Below are 15,977 nucleotides of genomic sequence, written 5' to 3' on the forward strand. Positions count from 1 at the left end.
TAAACTTTTTATTAAGGCAGAGAAGTGGCACTGTCCTGAAATTTCATTTTATTATTTTTAAAGATTTTATTTATTTATTTATTCATGAGAGAGAGAGAGAGATAGGAGAGAGAGAGAAGCAGAGACATAGGCAGAGGGAAAAGCAGAATCCATGCAGGTGGGAGCCCCATGCGGGACTCGATCCTGGATCCCCAGGATCACACCCCAGGCTGAAGGCGGCGCTATACCCCTGAGCCACCCGGGTTGCCCTGTCCTGAAATTTTAAATGTACCTTCCAGTTTAAGTAACTCCCCCTAAATGGTAGAAGAACTTAGAAATAGCTCTCAGTATCTAATTTAGTCATTGGTAGTCAAGAAGAGTGAAGAGTTTTCTTAAGATGCATAAATTACTACAACTGAGAGATGTTAGCCAAGAATATCCGGCTTAAGAAAGAATGAGGGCTTTCTCCCTGAAGTTTAGGAGGGACATTCTCATGGCTAAACGTGCTCTGCTCCCTGTGTGACTGTGATGCGTTGACAATGAAGAGGAGAAATCTAGCATATGCTCCGAATGGAGTACCATTATGCCATAATGGTCAGATTCTGCCAAATTCATGATAGCATGGTCTAAGGGAAAGAATAATGCTATTTAAATAAATAGTAGTTCCGTAATAAATAATAATAATTCTGTAATAAAAGCTGCCATGCTTTTATTATAGAGATTTATGAAACTACTATAGAACAGCAAAGTAGAAAGTTTATCATTTTTCAAATACATGAAGCTCGGAGTATATAATCCACTGTAGTTTATATAATACTTAATTTTAGGATTTAATCAGCAAAGATATATAATATAATATGGTGAGACCAGGAGAAATATTTTGGGGCAGTATGGCTTATAGGACAGATTTGGTTCTCCCAAAGATGTTGATGTTCAAATTGGAAACAAATGAAAATTAAAATTAATAAGAGATTCTAGTAATTCAGAACACCACACCTATCGGAGTCGAATATTTTACAAGAGCTTTGGAGACACTTTTAAGCTCTGGTGTCATAGGCGCTCTTTTCTTAAAGATAAGTGGAGTGGATTATTATCGAATAAAAATGTGACCCATTACTGTGTTTTACAGCAAGAAATCTGTAACCGAATGGCTTTGCCAATAGGGACTGTTAGAGGTCTGATGATTATGGGAATAAACTGTGTACGTTATACACCGATACAGTGTATCAGGAAACAAGTCTATGTTCACTAATCAGTTCTTGATGTGTTGGGAACTATGGGGAAAGAGGAAAAGCAGCAATTGAGGACTTTTCCACCAGGGAGACTTGTGTATCTTAAAGAAGGCAGATTTTGTTGTGGCATCGTCCCCGACCCGTGGGGAAAATGGACTTAGCCCCCGTTCCTCCCCCCTTTTCCTCTTAGGTTTCATGCTGTGGTGCACCCACAGGAGGAGAGCTCGGCCGCTGTCACAGGTAGGCAGGCCGCGGGGAAGCGGGGGAGCGCGCTCGTGCGGGAGGAATTCTGCGGAAGGGAGCCAGGGGCACCACCAGGAGCCTGGCGTTGGGAGCAATAGCAGGTACCCCAACAGCGACAGCCACGTGGTCAGACAATACAGGTCTTTGCAAAGTTCCAGAAGCGACACAACACGGTGTCAACAACAACAACATCAAAAAACAAAACAAAACAGAAAAAACCCCAAAACAAACCCAACAACTTCTTTCATAACTTTACGGACCGCGATGGACAGGAGAGCATGGCCTTTTGCACAAGCCGTGTCTCCACTGCAAACAGTCTCGGGAGCCGTGAACTTCAAAGGAAAGAGATGGCTATCTCCTTCGTAGTGAATGCAGCACATCATGGCTTCCCCCAAGTCCACGCAAACTAATATCCCTGAGAAGGGTGTCGTGCGAAGAGTCCCGCCGGTCCCGCGCGGCCGCGGCTCCCCGGAGAGGCGTGCTCGGGCCGCGCGGCCAGGTCTCCGCCGACAGCCGAGGAGGCTCCGCGCTCGGGGCCGAGCCCGGGGGGCGCGGGGGCGCGGGGGGCGCGGGGGCCCGGGGGGCGCGGCCCGCCCACCTCCCCGGGGGCGCCGCCGGGCCTCGGGGGGCCGCCGCGGGCCACGAGGGCGCGGGCACCGCCAGAACTTCCCGCCCGGGAGCGCCTGCCCCCGCTGCCGGCTCCGGCGGGCTGGGGGGGATGTTCTCGCGAGAGGAGAGGGGGCGCGGGGCGCCGCGGGTTGGGGGGCGCGGGGAAGCCTGCGGACGAGGGCGCGGCAGGGAGGGGAGCCGAGGCGGCGGCAGGGCCGGGGACGCGGGGAAGCCGCTCCCGCCAGTCGCCGAGAGCCAGCCCCTGACGTCAGGAGTTTTCCTCAAAGTCAACAACAAGCCCCGCGGCGGCGGCGGCGGCGGCGGCGGCGACGAGCAGCGATCGGCGGCGGGGCCCGGGAGGGAGGAAGGAGGGGGCGGGGAGGCGGCGGCGGCGGGGTCCCCCGGGCGAGGCGCGGCCCCCCTCCCCCCCAGAGGAGGCCGCGGGCCCCCGACCCGCGCCGGGCGCGCCCCGGGCCCCGCAGCCTCCGCCCGCCGCCGCCTCGCCGGCGTGACCCGACCCCCGCCCGAGCGGTGTTTTCTGGTGATGAATTGAATTTGTAGCCGATATCCGATTCCCATGTAGAGTCTCCGCCTCCTCCTCCCCCCGCCGCCGCCCGCCCTCCCTCCGCCCTCCCCTCCCGCCGCCGCCGCCGCCGCCGCCGCCTCCCGCTCCAGCTCCGCGGCCCGGCCCGGCCGGCTCCCTCCTCCCTCCCCTGCAGCCTTCGCCTGCCCTCCCGCCGGCCGCACCGGGCTCCAGGGGGGCCAGAGGCTCTGCGGGGTGGGGGGAGGACAGGAGGGGAGGAGGAGGGAGGGGGGACCCCCGAGTCGCCCCCTCTCCTCCCCCCGCCCCCCCGGCTCCATCCTCCGCCGCCGCCCGAGCAGCTGCGGGGCCGCCGCCGCCGCCGCCGCCGCCGCCGCCGCCGCCTTTGCAGGTAACAGCCACCGCCCCCCGCTCGCCCCCTCCCCGCCGGGCCTCCTCTCCCTCCGGGCCCCCGGCCCCGGGCCTCCCTAGGGCGGGGGGGTGGTGTGGGGGGAGGCGGGGGCGTCTGGGTTGTCACCGCGCCGGGGGCGTGGGCGGGGGCTGGGTCACCGGAGGCTCGGGTGTGGGTGTGGGTGGGGAGGCCGGGGGATGCCCGGCGCCGCTGACACCGGCACCCCCTCACTTTCCGGGGGAAGCTGGGGGGCGGCGGCGCGCGGGGGGCCGGGGAGGGTGTTCCCGGCCTAGCGGTACCGGCCGCGTCTGCGCTGCCCCGGCCCTGGCGCCTCCAGCCGCTGCGCAGCGCCCGCTCCCCGCCGGCCCGGGCGGCGCGGCGTGGGGGCGTGGGGAGGGGGCCCCGGCCGGGCGGGGGCGGGGCGGGGGCGGCGGCGGCGGCGGGGGCGGCGGCGGGCTTATATAACGCGGGGACGGCCGGGGCCGGCGTGTTTGGGTTGGGGGGAGGGGGCCGTCTGCCGCGCTGCCCGGCGCGGGGGCTGTCTGCGCGCGCGGGGTGGGGTGCAGGCGAGGATGCTCCGGCGTCCCCCGGGGTCTCCTTCCTCCCCACCCTCCCCTGCTGCCGGCGCGCAGGAAAAGACGGCCCTGGGGGGGGGGGGGCGGTGTGTGTGTGTGTGTGTGTGTGTGTGTGTGTGTGGGAGGTGGGTAACGTGCTCGTCTGTGTTTTTAATAGTAGTGGGGTTTTAATCCGCTTGGGAGTTGTGTGCTAAGAATAGAAATGTGCGGAAGATGCTGGGTTTGGCGGATCCAGTGATGCTGTCGCTGCTGGCGCGGCGGCGGCTCAGGCTGCAAGTAAACAAACCAGCCTCTTCCTCGTCCACCTCCTCCTCCTCCTCCTGCGCATCGGTCTGCATCAGCCATGATGCTTGCTGGGCCCTAAGAGCCCAAAGTTGAAGCCTAGCTGGTCGCCGTGTACACCCTGACTTCCAGGCGGGGTCATTCCTTGTTTGGGATTACCCGGGGATCTTCACTTAGGCTGAATTGAGTCTCTTTGGGGCCAGGGTTTCAAAACCGGTATTTACTGTATATTTTCTGAAAGCAGGGGGGAAAGGCTTACCCATAAGCCAAGGGTAGGATGCTCCCATTTCTTGCACCAAGAAAACGTCGTGAAAATAAAACCAACCCATTTCACCAGTGTGGTAATTGGTCGAGAGCCCAGTAGTTTGTAATTGATTACGTTTTCAAGTAGAAATTCGCAGCGAAACCTATGTATCTGTATTAAGTAGTACCATTAAGAAAATGTTCACACTTTTCTAGTTCATCTTGTAGCAAAAACATGTGAGATGATGACTTCTTGCAGTTAATAATACCTTGCCAACGGCTTCAAATCATCAAGTTAGACATATGTTCCATATTTGTAAAGGCATGGTCATTTTATATCTTTTAGTAGGCTGTAAATTACTAGCCAACCCCTGGGGTTTGGTTTTTGGTGGAAGCTCATTAAATTAGGTTATACGTTGTTAGGAAATAGTTGAAAAAGCCAAAGCTAGATGAGTCCAATAAACATGGTTTAGGAAAGTTTGTTTTCAGAACTTAAATATCCTTGCAAAATATGTATAAATGAATATGAATATTCCAGGAGGTGGTGGTCCAAAACCAATACACACATCCAGGAAGTGGTTGTGTAAAACGTGAACGTGTTTTTTTTTTTTTTTTTTTTTTATCACGAAGTCTAGTTTTTAGTAAACTATTAGCTTTTTAAGGTGAATGCATAATAATTTGGAGTATATATATCGGGACTGTTGGTTTTTTTTTATTCTTTTTTTTCTTTTGCCAACACACAATCTTGATTTTGAAAGTTTACCGAGGAGGTTGTATTTGAAGATCTGCTTCTTGTTTGTCTCACTAGGGCTGACCCCAATATCTTTGATTGGCTTGAGCTTCTAATTTTAAAGTGAGGGAGTGCATATATCACATGAATGAGACAGCACTGGAATTTAGATGAATGTACAGCTGTAGCGTTCTGTTGTATGTTTGCGGTATGTGTTTTCAGTAGTAGGTTTTCCTACAGAATTAAAAAAATACCTAGTCCAAAGTATTTCTACCAAAAAACTTAGGAAACTGTTATTTCTATTCATTTTGTCCTCTATACTTAGTCTTTCTGTAATGATTACTTCTGTAATGATTACTTTAGTGAGTTTTCCAACTTAAAATTAATTTTTAGTTTGACAACTCTAAGTTGTGTATGTAAAGGTAGTTAAGGGGGTTCAGCTTTGGACTTTCAGTTTATGTAATTTTATAGCTGTAAAAATATTTTAAATAAGATTTCATTCATTCCAGCAGGTATTAGAGTGTGAACTGTGTGCCAGGAGCTAGTTTGATTAAAAAACTTTTCTTATTTACATTTCATTCACAAGATTACTACTGTTAGATATGAGAATTTGTTTTCAGAATCATGGCAAATCTAAATATGTTCTGGTTAGACATATCATAGGACAGATGTACTTAGCATAATAGATTTTTGTGCAAAGTAGGGATTTAAGATTCTTTAAACTCTGGCTTTTGATTTAAACATATAAGAGATTTTATTTCTTAAAAATTCAATGGAAATTTCCAACAATTTGGGTTTCTTGAAAAAGAGGAACCTGTTTTACAAATTGATATTGTGGAAGTTTAGAGTTTACTTGATGAACTTTGCATATTTTTGTGAAAAGATAGCTACACTTTTTTTTGTTGTTACACTTTTTAGTTCAAAGAATTCATCCTTGGGAAGATAACGCAATTATTGTTAACTCGTGTTAATTGCATTTTTAGCATGATTTGATAGAATCTTGTCTTAATAGTGTGATTACGTTTTAAGCATTAAAAGATACTTAATTTACAATAATTTATATTTGAATACCGTAAAAGACAAGGCAGAAAAAGAAACCATTTAATTTGTTTTGACCAAATCATTTTATAATTTGACTTGCATTTTTTATTTTCTTGACATAAATTTGCACATAATGAATTTTTGTAGATTTGTGTTAGAATATTTAAATCATTTGGAGTTGCCCTGTTTTTAACTCCAGGTTTCAGGAGTGTGCATTGGTATTCTGAATCCTGGTTTTATACAGCATATACTCTTATGTAGTCACCTGGAAAGGATAGCCCTGAATCTTCTGATGTTAACTGACAGACAATTTTATTATGGTCTTTCACTTATGGCAGCACTAGGTCAGCTTTAGAGTCAGTGCCAGCCAGGGCCTGATGAGCACTTGCCATGTGCCAGGCACTGTTGTGTGTGTTTAACGTGTGTCAATTGGTTTAATCTTCACAACAGCCCCTGCTACTTTTGAGGTGGTTTTCACAAGAGAAGACACTTACTAATGCAGAATTATAAACTCCCATTTCTGTAGAACTTTCCTTGTTCTTTTTTTAAAGATTTAAAAAAAATTTATTCTTGAGAGATATACAGAGAGAGGCAGAGACCTAGGCAGAGGGTGAAGCAGGCTCGGGGAGCCTGATGCGGAACTTGAACCCAGGACCCCGGGATCACGACCTGAGCCGAAGGCAGATGCTCAACCCCTGAGCCACGCGGGTGTCCCACTTTCCTTGTTCTGAAACACTTTTTTCCTTAGCATTTCTCCTATGTTGCTGGTACCTACCATTAGATTTCCCAGTGACATACCAGTTTTGGTAATGTAGTGCAATAATTTCCACAGAAATCACATTAATATGGTAAAAACAATTATATATCGACAGATCCATAACATTCTTTTTTCATTTCAGTTGTTTCAGAGGCCAGGTTAAATGCCTCAGATGTTTACATATGTTATTGTAGCGGTATATAGCCTTTTGGTGTTTAGATGTAGACGCGTTTCTTTTGCCAGGTAGCCTTCAAATGGTAGTTGATAGACAAATTAATGTATGTTTCTTGACCTGGAGATTGGCTTTTCAGTACTCTCTTTATATTTATCACCAACTGCAGTGATTTCACTTTTTGTAAATGGGTCTATTTTGCTGATGTTCAGAGGGAAAGGCCAAATGATTTACCAGAAGAAATCCCTAGGAGACTTTCAAGTGAGAAATTTTCTCTCCTATATTAACTAAGAAAGCCTCTGACTCTGTTCGTGAGTCTGGGGGATGGGAAGGGGAGGAGGATGCTGTTTTGCCAGTATTGGAGTTCAGTCCAGGTTTTGTGTTAGTGGAATTGATGTTTGGATGTTTTATCTTCCAAACCACATACTAAACTTCTGAGGACAGGAACTGTATAATCATGATAGTGTCCCCTGAAATGCCATCTATAAGTGAAGTAGACCCGTGGTAGATTTGAACTTGAAGAATCCTAAATATTAGCTCTGGAAGAGCTGTGAAGCTATTTAAGTTTGTCTAGTGCTACACTTTAATTTCTATGGCTGAGAAGATTGAAGCACAGAGAATTAAAGGCCCTTAAGTAGCATCACTCCAGTGGGGCAGAGTTGGGAACAGGGACCCCAGTTTCTGGGCCTGCCCAGTGCTCTTTCTGATGAACTATTGTGGTAAATAAGCTTTGTTATAGGATATCATACCTGTGGGTTAACTCTCGGTTTAACCCCGGGGTAAAAATCCATCAAGCCGATTCCCGACACTTAATGGATCTTATACCAATTGTATTTTGTGTATATGTGCAGATTTTGTTTCATTTTATTGTCGAGGAGGTCCCCAAGGCAGATTATAGAAGGATTTTAAATGTGTGTTGGAAGAATATGGCGAGCTGTGTAACCAAAATTCTTTGAGTGGCAACCTTCAACCTGTTCCTGTTACATTACAGGTGCCTTCACATAGAGACAGAGACAAGCCACACTTCATATGAGAAATGTAGGGGATTGTTTGTCTGTAGCTTGTTCAGGGCTTTCGGTGAAACGGGAATCCAATAGGCATTTTCCTAGTTGTTTCAAATTAGAATATTAAATATAGCACGCAGCACAAGTTGTTTTTTTTAATTTGGTTGATAATGGATGTGTTGGTTGAAATGGCATTTAGATGTCATAAACTGAGGTAGGGAGAAGGGGGAAATACTCTCCGTTTTTGTATACATACATAAAAGTTTGCAAAGTTGATTTTTGAGAGTTGGCAGTTTGAAAGGACTGAAATTTTGCTTGAAAGTTGGAAATCTTGCTTATGTGCCTATTCAAATATTTTCCTATAGGGTGGAACAGTGAAGATATCTATTAGTTTTAAGAAAGTCCACAGAATCTGTTATTGTACTCTGAAGAGAGGATCCAAAATATATCGTTTGTTTGGCTCACTTTCCCATAGGACAAGTTTATGAACAGGATAACAACTCTTAAGAAGGACAGGCTGGCTGAGGGTTATTTGAAGTACAGAGCAAGCTGCCTTGAATTTCCGTTTCATTTCAGTATTTTTCCTTTCCCTCAAACCCTTTAAAAATTTTTATATAACCTTATGTATTTATTATGGCATATGTTAGTTTCACTTATTTCATGAAATTGGGAGATACCATAGAATTGTATTTTGGTTACCCTTGATAGTCATTTGTCTTTCAAAGAAGCAAGATTCTATTGTCTTTGCACATTAGTTGTCCTTTATGAATTTAATTGGACTAGGCATATCTAAAGAATGTAAAAAATTGTGGTGCAGGGCAAGTATACTCTATATAGCATTAATTATAGCGAAGGATATAGTTTAGAGCAAGTTTTTTTTTTTTTTTTTTTTTTTTTTGCAAGTTTTATTATAGATAGTATAGTGGCTTTAAACTTAAGAATTAACATGTAGGAAATTGCCAACCTGTGAATCTTGTTCTAGGTTGTAAAAAAGAAAATTGCTGGTGTGCCTTTCAACTTTGTCAACCTTCTAGTCTTCTGTTGGTATAATTTCCTTTATGATGCCATGGTTATATTTGATTTTTAATTTATTTGAAAACATTGTGTTTACTGGACTTTTGAAAAATATTTCGATACAAAAAAAGTGTTTTAAGTGATTCACAAATGTTATTATACATCTGGGAGTTCATATTGGGTTATTTGGTAGAAAGCATACCAAACTGATAGAAGACATGGATTGTAGGCAGTCATTCTTGTTACTTGTCACTATCTGGTTATGGTAACAGCGAAGAAATAATATCATTTTTGGTTGGTCACAGGTTTCCTAGGTTCAGAATTGTAGCTGCAGTAGCTACTGTACAGATTTGTTTTTAGTCAGATTTGCAAATAACATAAAAGCACTTTGATAACAAATTATTACATGGAAAAGATTTTTTTAAAAAGTTTGTTTTGCTTGCCTCTCTATATACTCAGTGTGGTCCTTCTCACAGAGTAGGCAATCAGTACTTTTTTACTGACTGCATATGTACATTACATGTTTCTTGAGTGATATTTTAGAAAGATGTTTGAAGAACTTTAGTGCTTAGAACTGAGTGGTTTGTTGCCATAAGTAAACAAACATCTTTAAAAAATTTTTATAAATATCATTAAGAAAATATGCCATTCTTTCTCTTTTTTCCTTCCACAATAGATAACTTTGAGCATCGTTGATGCTTAATTGTTTGGGACTTGAAACTTGACCTCATCTCAACAAAAAGTATTAAACGCAGAGAAAAGGAAGATAATTTTAATGTGTGCTAGTAGTCCTCACAATTAGTGCAGGTCTATGGTAAATCTACTTTAATGAATAAGGAAGAATGTTTATTATAATTTATTTCTGAGTAGGTGCTTTCGTAACATTTGAGTTCAGGTTTGTCTTCAAGATGACTTAATACCGCTCTCTCTGTTGACTTACAATATTGGTTTGTCTTGTCTGTCCTTCATTAGTTATGTAAAGCTACATCTTCGCTCTTTCATTCATCCACTCATTCATTTACTCTGTATTTGTTGGGTATATCTTCTGTGCCAGGCACTGTCAAATTGCTTTACTAAATAGCAATGCTATTGAATGAGGTACAAGATGTGAAAATGTTTTGTAAATCGTGAAGTGATATTCAAATGCTGTTATCAAATTCTCAAATAGTTTTGAATGAAAGTACCTTTAGTGTAACTGCTTTGTTTAAATTCTAAATTGAATCTGCCAAGAATTTTGTATGACATTTTTTTTAAGAATAGACAAAATTAGATTATTCAGCAATGAAATATTTAATGCAATAGGCTTAAAAGAAAAAGAAACCAAATTTTTGCCTATTAGCTCATTGGATAGAAACATACTTCTGAAGAAGTTGGGACTGTAGGAGGAGGTGAAGTTCATGTCCAGCTCATCATTTTGCAGATTAGTGTTTTTAGCAACATGGAACACTGAGTGGGAGAGCATAGATGACTTAGTGCAAGAGGTTTGCCACTATAGGGAAATTAAACCAAAGAATATGGTGCATTGCTTAAGAGTCAGTTTATACACACAAGATAGCATTTATTTCTAGTCTATTGGTCATAATTCTGGAGTAGTATACTTTTAAATGTCTTTTAAGCTATTTTCAAAGAATATCATTTTAGCTGAGAGTCCCAGGAGCAACTTTAAAGCTGGATATTATGTGTAGAATTTGGTAACATCTTAAGATGCAAGTGGATAAAGCCATTTCTATAATGAGTGGCTTTAGTGGTCCTGATGATGATTGTAAATTTTGTCCTGTTGATTTAACATCCGTTTAGCAGTCTAATCTAAATATATAAGTACCAGATAAACATTTTTATCTAAAAAGTTTTTTTAAAGTTTCGTTTTCTTTATTTTTTTTAAGGCTTATTTATTTGAGGGGGGGAATGGCAGGAGTGGGGGCAGGGGAGAGAATGAATCTGAAGCCGGCTCCGTGCACACCGAGATGGCGACCTGAGCAGAAACCAAGAGTCAGATGCTAAATGGACTGCACCACCCAGGCACCCCAAAACAGTTCCATTTTAAAAGAAAATTCATTGATTTGTGTTGATCTGCATATTTCACTGTTTTGTTTTGTAGTGAAGGGGTAGTGCTAGTGGAAAGAACATGTGCCTGGTTGTCTGGTCTTGGTTTCCTCAGAAAGCAGCTGTGTGACCTTGGGCAAGTCTCTTCATCTATCTGGACTCTTGTTTCCTCAACTGTAAAATGAAGGTCCTTACCTGCTTTGAGATCCCAGCAATGAAATGTCAGCTTAAAACAATGGAATAAATTTTGAAAGTATTTTTTTAGTGTTCTTTAGAACATGTGTTGTGATGCAGATTATTTTAATAGAAAGGGATATGTTTTATCTATGTTTCTTGAATTTGTATTGTTTTTTGGTTATTAATAAATGTTGGCCCCTGATCTCTTCCATTTCCAATACCAAGAATATTAAGATAGGAATTTTTTTTTTTACCCAGATAATGTAATTTTATAGTCAAACCAAGAATGGCTTGAATGAGATGAGGCTCTTTGCTACAGGTGCTACCAAAGAGGCCTTCTAAAGTCATCAGTTTGCACTCGGGCTACCTATATTTAATGTCTTTATAATTATGTGGTGTAAGGAGATAACCTTTTTAGTTACCTCGTTCTGTATGTAGCCAGTTTTCAGAAAGTTACCTAAATCAAGCTAAAATGATGTTTCGATTCTTTACTGAAGGTTTCTTGCTCTTTTTTAACGGTGTAATAAATCTTGTCTTGAATTATGTGGCCATTTTTCAAAGCATGTTCCCCTAGATATCAGTACATATGACTAAAAAAAAAAAAAAGAGCCCTGTGGGTTCAGTAAGCTTAGGATTTGCTGAGTTACATGAGGTTATACACATCTTATATCTTTAATATGTTAATTGTGTTGTTCTAAGAGAAAGATATGGTTTGTGGAATTTTCCTGAACTATTTGACCAAAGAATTTTTTTTCTTTTTTCATCATTTTTCTCTTATTTTTCTGGAATTTTTCTTGGAATTCTTTCAAACATATTTTGGGAAAATAGACCCAGGTTTTAATATCCCTTTAGACTCTCTGCACTAGCAGACACCAGTGATTGTGTGGATAGTCTTGGCCTTACCTGTAAGTGCCAAGGGCACATATGGGGCTAGTTTGCTATTCAACCACACAGACTTTGTCAGGCTTTCTTAAGAGTGTTAGTCCTGATTCCTCACTGCTAAGTGAATTAGGCTTTCTACTTAATTTGCATTGGAAAATGAGCCATAATTTAGTTTGATAGTCGCTCAGAAGTCTGACCTTGAACTTGCCACTATGGACTATTTGTCAAAACCCGATCTGAGAAAACAGTATAATTCTACAATCCCTCCATCCATTCTTCTGGTTATCTAAACTCTTTGCCTGTGTTTTTGGACCACATAATGCCAGTGTACCCTGGACCACATGTTTTGGTCCCTTTCTGTGGAAATATTTTTAACTCTGTTTTATCTTGGCATTTTTCCTTTTTAGGTTGAGAGGGACAATGAGAAATAGCCCTATAAAACTCATTACTGTATATATAAGGACATTTTTGAGGACTTTGTCTGTTACACTACAATGTATCTTACAAAGACCCATGGGATAAATTTTAGATTTTTATTCTAGAAAAAAAAAACTTTTTTTTTTTTTTTTTTTTTAATATTTATGGATGCTGTAAATACCGAGACCCATTGTGTTTTCTTATTTGCATTGCTTCCTGAAAGCTTTCCTGCTAAATTTGTGGCCCCACTTTTACAAATATGTAGACTTTTACTCTGGCTTTTTTTTGTTTTTGTTTTTTTTTAATCTTTATCTGAAGGCAGTCTAGTTTTAGAGTTAGGACTGCAGGCTCTGGAGTCAGAGAGCCTTTTTCAGATCTGGGCTCCATCATTCAGTAGTTGTGTTGAACCCAGGCAAGCTGCTTAATCTCTGTGAACCTCAATTTACTCATCTCTGAAATGAAGTTAATGGTACTCTCATAGGTTTATTGTGAGGATTACCTGAGGATAATAGATGTAAGCACTTGTTCTTGACACATCTTGGAGACTTCATATTTTTTCCACTTTCATATTCCCTTTGTTTCAATTCCTGTATTTTAAAAAAGTAATCAATTTTATGTCATTTATAATGTTTATTGTAATCTGAAAATTTGTTGTACTCTAATTCATCTATTGTCTAAAATGTTTCTTGGAGTAAGGCAGAGTAAGTATACATAAGTGTTGGTTTCTTAGCACATTGTGTTATACATAAAATACAGCTATTAAAAACATTCACAGTTGCTTTGCCATAAATATTCCTAAATCCACAGAGATTTTGAAACTAGACATACGTGATAATGTACTTTTAGTTCACTTAACTTTCATTTTCTTCCCTTTTCACCTCAAACACATAGCACCAAACAGATTTTCTGTATTATTTGTATAGGTGTGACATTGGTTTTCTTTAAGACATTTTTTGTTACAACCTCTTAGGTTAAAAGTTTCACTATCACTTGAAATCTGTCACAAGACCAGGGAAGCGCTTTCATTATAGAACGAACTATTGAATAAATAAGTTCCCCAGTTTGAGGAGGTAGAGTTTTATGTGAGGTCAGGCCAGTTGAAGACATTTACAAAGAATTAGTTGTTTGTTATTGCTATGTGAGTTGCAAGAATGGAAAAAAAAGAAATTCTTTCTTCAATACTTCCTTCCAGGCTGAGTCATCACTAGAGAGTGGGAAGGGCAGCAGCAGCAGAGAATCCAAACCCCAAAGCTGATACCACAAAGTAGCATTTCTCCAAGTTGGGGGCTCAGAGGGGAGCCATCATGAGCGATGTTACCGTTGTGAAAGAAGGCTGGGTTCAGAAGAGGGGTAAGTACTCACCAAAGCCAAAAAAGTTGTATGCTTGGTAAGTGTGCTAACAGCGGTGTCCTAGGAGTTGATAATTGTTCTGAAGCTGTTCACCAGGTCAACAGACATACTATGTCCAGTAAAAGAGAAATGATATTTAACATATGTGTTAGGATTTGCTTGTTATTTAGGGATTCTTTGTAATTCTTGATTTTGATCATTTATCATCAGCATTAACGAAAACTTGGCCTTCTGGTATGTTGGGTGCTGCATGTTGTGGAAGGTTCGTGTTTTGTGTTTTCGAGCCATCCACAGAGGTGTCTTTTGGGTGATTTAGTATCTAAAAAGTGTCTGACTTGTATGCATTTAAAGACATGTACATTTATATTAAGCCAATTTGGGTGGTAGCAGGGGAGGGGCTTACAGGCTTAAAGGGGAAAGAGTTCACCCACAAACTCATGGCTTTGGCAGTCCTGTAAGTTAGCTAAGGAAAGTCCTAAAGTGAAAGACCAAAAGAAGAAAGGGCTTTCGTGTTGTGTGTGTGTTTATGTTTCATTTCATATTTTTATTTTTCATGATCTAGTTTTAGTATTTCTTGTTCACTGCTACTTTAGATAAATAATTCATATGTGTTGTTATTCGTTTTTAACACTGAAGAACTCTTCAACGTAAAGCTTAGTTTATCCTCTTTGAGATTACCTGCTAATGTGGTCAATGTGTTTATTAAGAAATCTGGATGTAGACTGGTTGCCAGGCAACTAGTGTTTATCCACGTGGCCAAATTGAGTAGAACGAGGACTATTTCATTCTCAGGACTTTTAAGTTCCTGTGTACTGTGTCTATTTTCTGATTAAAAGTTGCCTTTTATTTATTTATTTATTTATTTTTTTTTTAATTTTTTTTTTATTTATTTATGATAGTCACACAGAGAGAGAGAGAGGCAGAGACATAGGCAGAGGGAGAAGCAGGCTCCATGCACCGGGAGCCCGATGTGGGATTCGATCCTGGGTCTCCAGGATCGCGCCCTGGGCCAAAGGCAGGCGCTAAACCGCTGCGCCACCCAGGGATCCCAAAAGTTGCCTTTTAAATAGCGATTTCAATGTCCCTTATGGATCTGTAGTTAATTCCTATGCTTGAAAAGCTGTTGTCAGTAGTTAAATGGGATTATGTATGACTGAGTTTTAAAAAAATTATCCTTATGGAGTTATAATTTCCATAACAAAATACACCAATCTTAAGTGTACATTTTGATGAATTTTGCTACGTTTATATGGTAGTGTAACAAGCACCTTGGTTATGACTTCAAACATGTCCATCACCCCCAAAGTGCCCTTTCCCCTATATCTTCTTTCCTCAACCCTGATAGCCTACTGATGTACTACCACTGGAATCTTCCTTTTCTAATATTTCTTATAAGTGGAGTCATATGGCCCTTTGTGTTTGGTTACTTTTACATAGCATAATACTTCAAGGTTTCATCCATGTTGTGTGTATCATTAGTTTGTTCCTTTATTGTTGAGGCATATTCCTTTATTGTTGGCCATACCACGATTCACCTGTTTACCAGCTGATAGCTATTTGGGTTGTTTCTAGTTTCTGGCTATTATGAATAAAGCTGCTATGAGCAAGAGAGTGCATGTTTTGGTGTGATGTATTTTCATTTTTTCTTGGGGAATAACATAGGAGTGAGATTGCTGCTCATATGGTAAGTGTGTTTCATGATAAAAACTGTTTCAGCCAACTATTGTTAAGTTTTATTTGTTGTATGTTCTATTTTAAATTTAGAAGGGATTTTCAGATTTTACTACTGTATGAAGGCATTTTTTCCTTTATTTTTTAGCTTGTCTGTTACATTTATACTACCTTTCCTAGTTTCTTTGTCATGGCAAATCACTTAAACCTTTTGGGGTAATACTTTATTAATCTCTAAAAATAAGACCGTTATGGGGATAATGGATGTGGACTTGTTTTGAGTTTTAACACCAGTGTAAACTATTGCTGTCACTGCATTTTGTCAGAGATTTAGGGTGGTTCTTGAGTTTGTTTAATTAATTGTGTCTTGAAGAAATACCATAAGAGAAGGTTGGTATATATAGTGCATGGATACAGAAACAAGAAAAAAATGGACAAAGGTTTCTCTGTGTTTTTTCCTGCATTGGTTAATAGGACACAAAGGTATAAAATGATAAATATAAGTCTTTTCTACCTTTTACCTCTTCAAACTGGTTTCTCTCCTCAAAGATTGCCATTTTAGACCTTTTTTTATTTTTAATTTTTTGGTGATTATTATTTCAATTTTATGTATTATATGCTAAA

At 41.6% G+C, this 15,977-nt stretch overlaps 1 protein-coding gene and 1 long non-coding RNA gene across 4 annotated transcripts in view; one reads left to right on the top strand and one right to left on the bottom strand.

The window, feature by feature from the left end:
* Positions 1 to 2,741: 2,741 nt before the first annotated feature.
* The window catches only part of AKT3 (AKT serine/threonine kinase 3), a 308,906-nt gene continuing 295,670 nt past the window's right edge, over positions 2,742 to 15,977 (top strand). Inside the window, exons 1-2 of one of the 3 annotated variants that reach the window (XM_077901455.1) lie at positions 2,742 to 2,995; positions 13,525 to 13,682. In XM_077901455.1, coding sequence (XP_077757581.1) covers positions 13,637 to 13,682 — 46 coding nt within the window. In that variant the 5' untranslated portion in view covers positions 2,742 to 2,995; positions 13,525 to 13,636. Of the gene's footprint in view, positions 2,996 to 13,524; positions 13,683 to 15,977 lie in introns of those variants that run through there. The other 2 variants (XM_077901451.1, XM_077901457.1) reach the window with 2 other exon arrangements.
* Positions 12,805 to 14,396, bottom strand: LOC144316032 (uncharacterized). Its single transcript, XR_013381796.1, has 3 exons — positions 14,361 to 14,396; positions 13,695 to 13,791; positions 12,805 to 12,919 (listed from the first exon to the last, which is right to left on the bottom strand). It is a non-coding gene; the product is annotated as an uncharacterized LOC144316032 (long non-coding RNA).

The sequence above is a fragment of the Canis aureus genome, chromosome 6, assembly GCF_053574225.1.
Source record: "Canis aureus isolate CA01 chromosome 6, VMU_Caureus_v.1.0, whole genome shotgun sequence".
NCBI classification, from domain to species: Eukaryota; Metazoa; Chordata; class Mammalia; order Carnivora; family Canidae; genus Canis; species Canis aureus.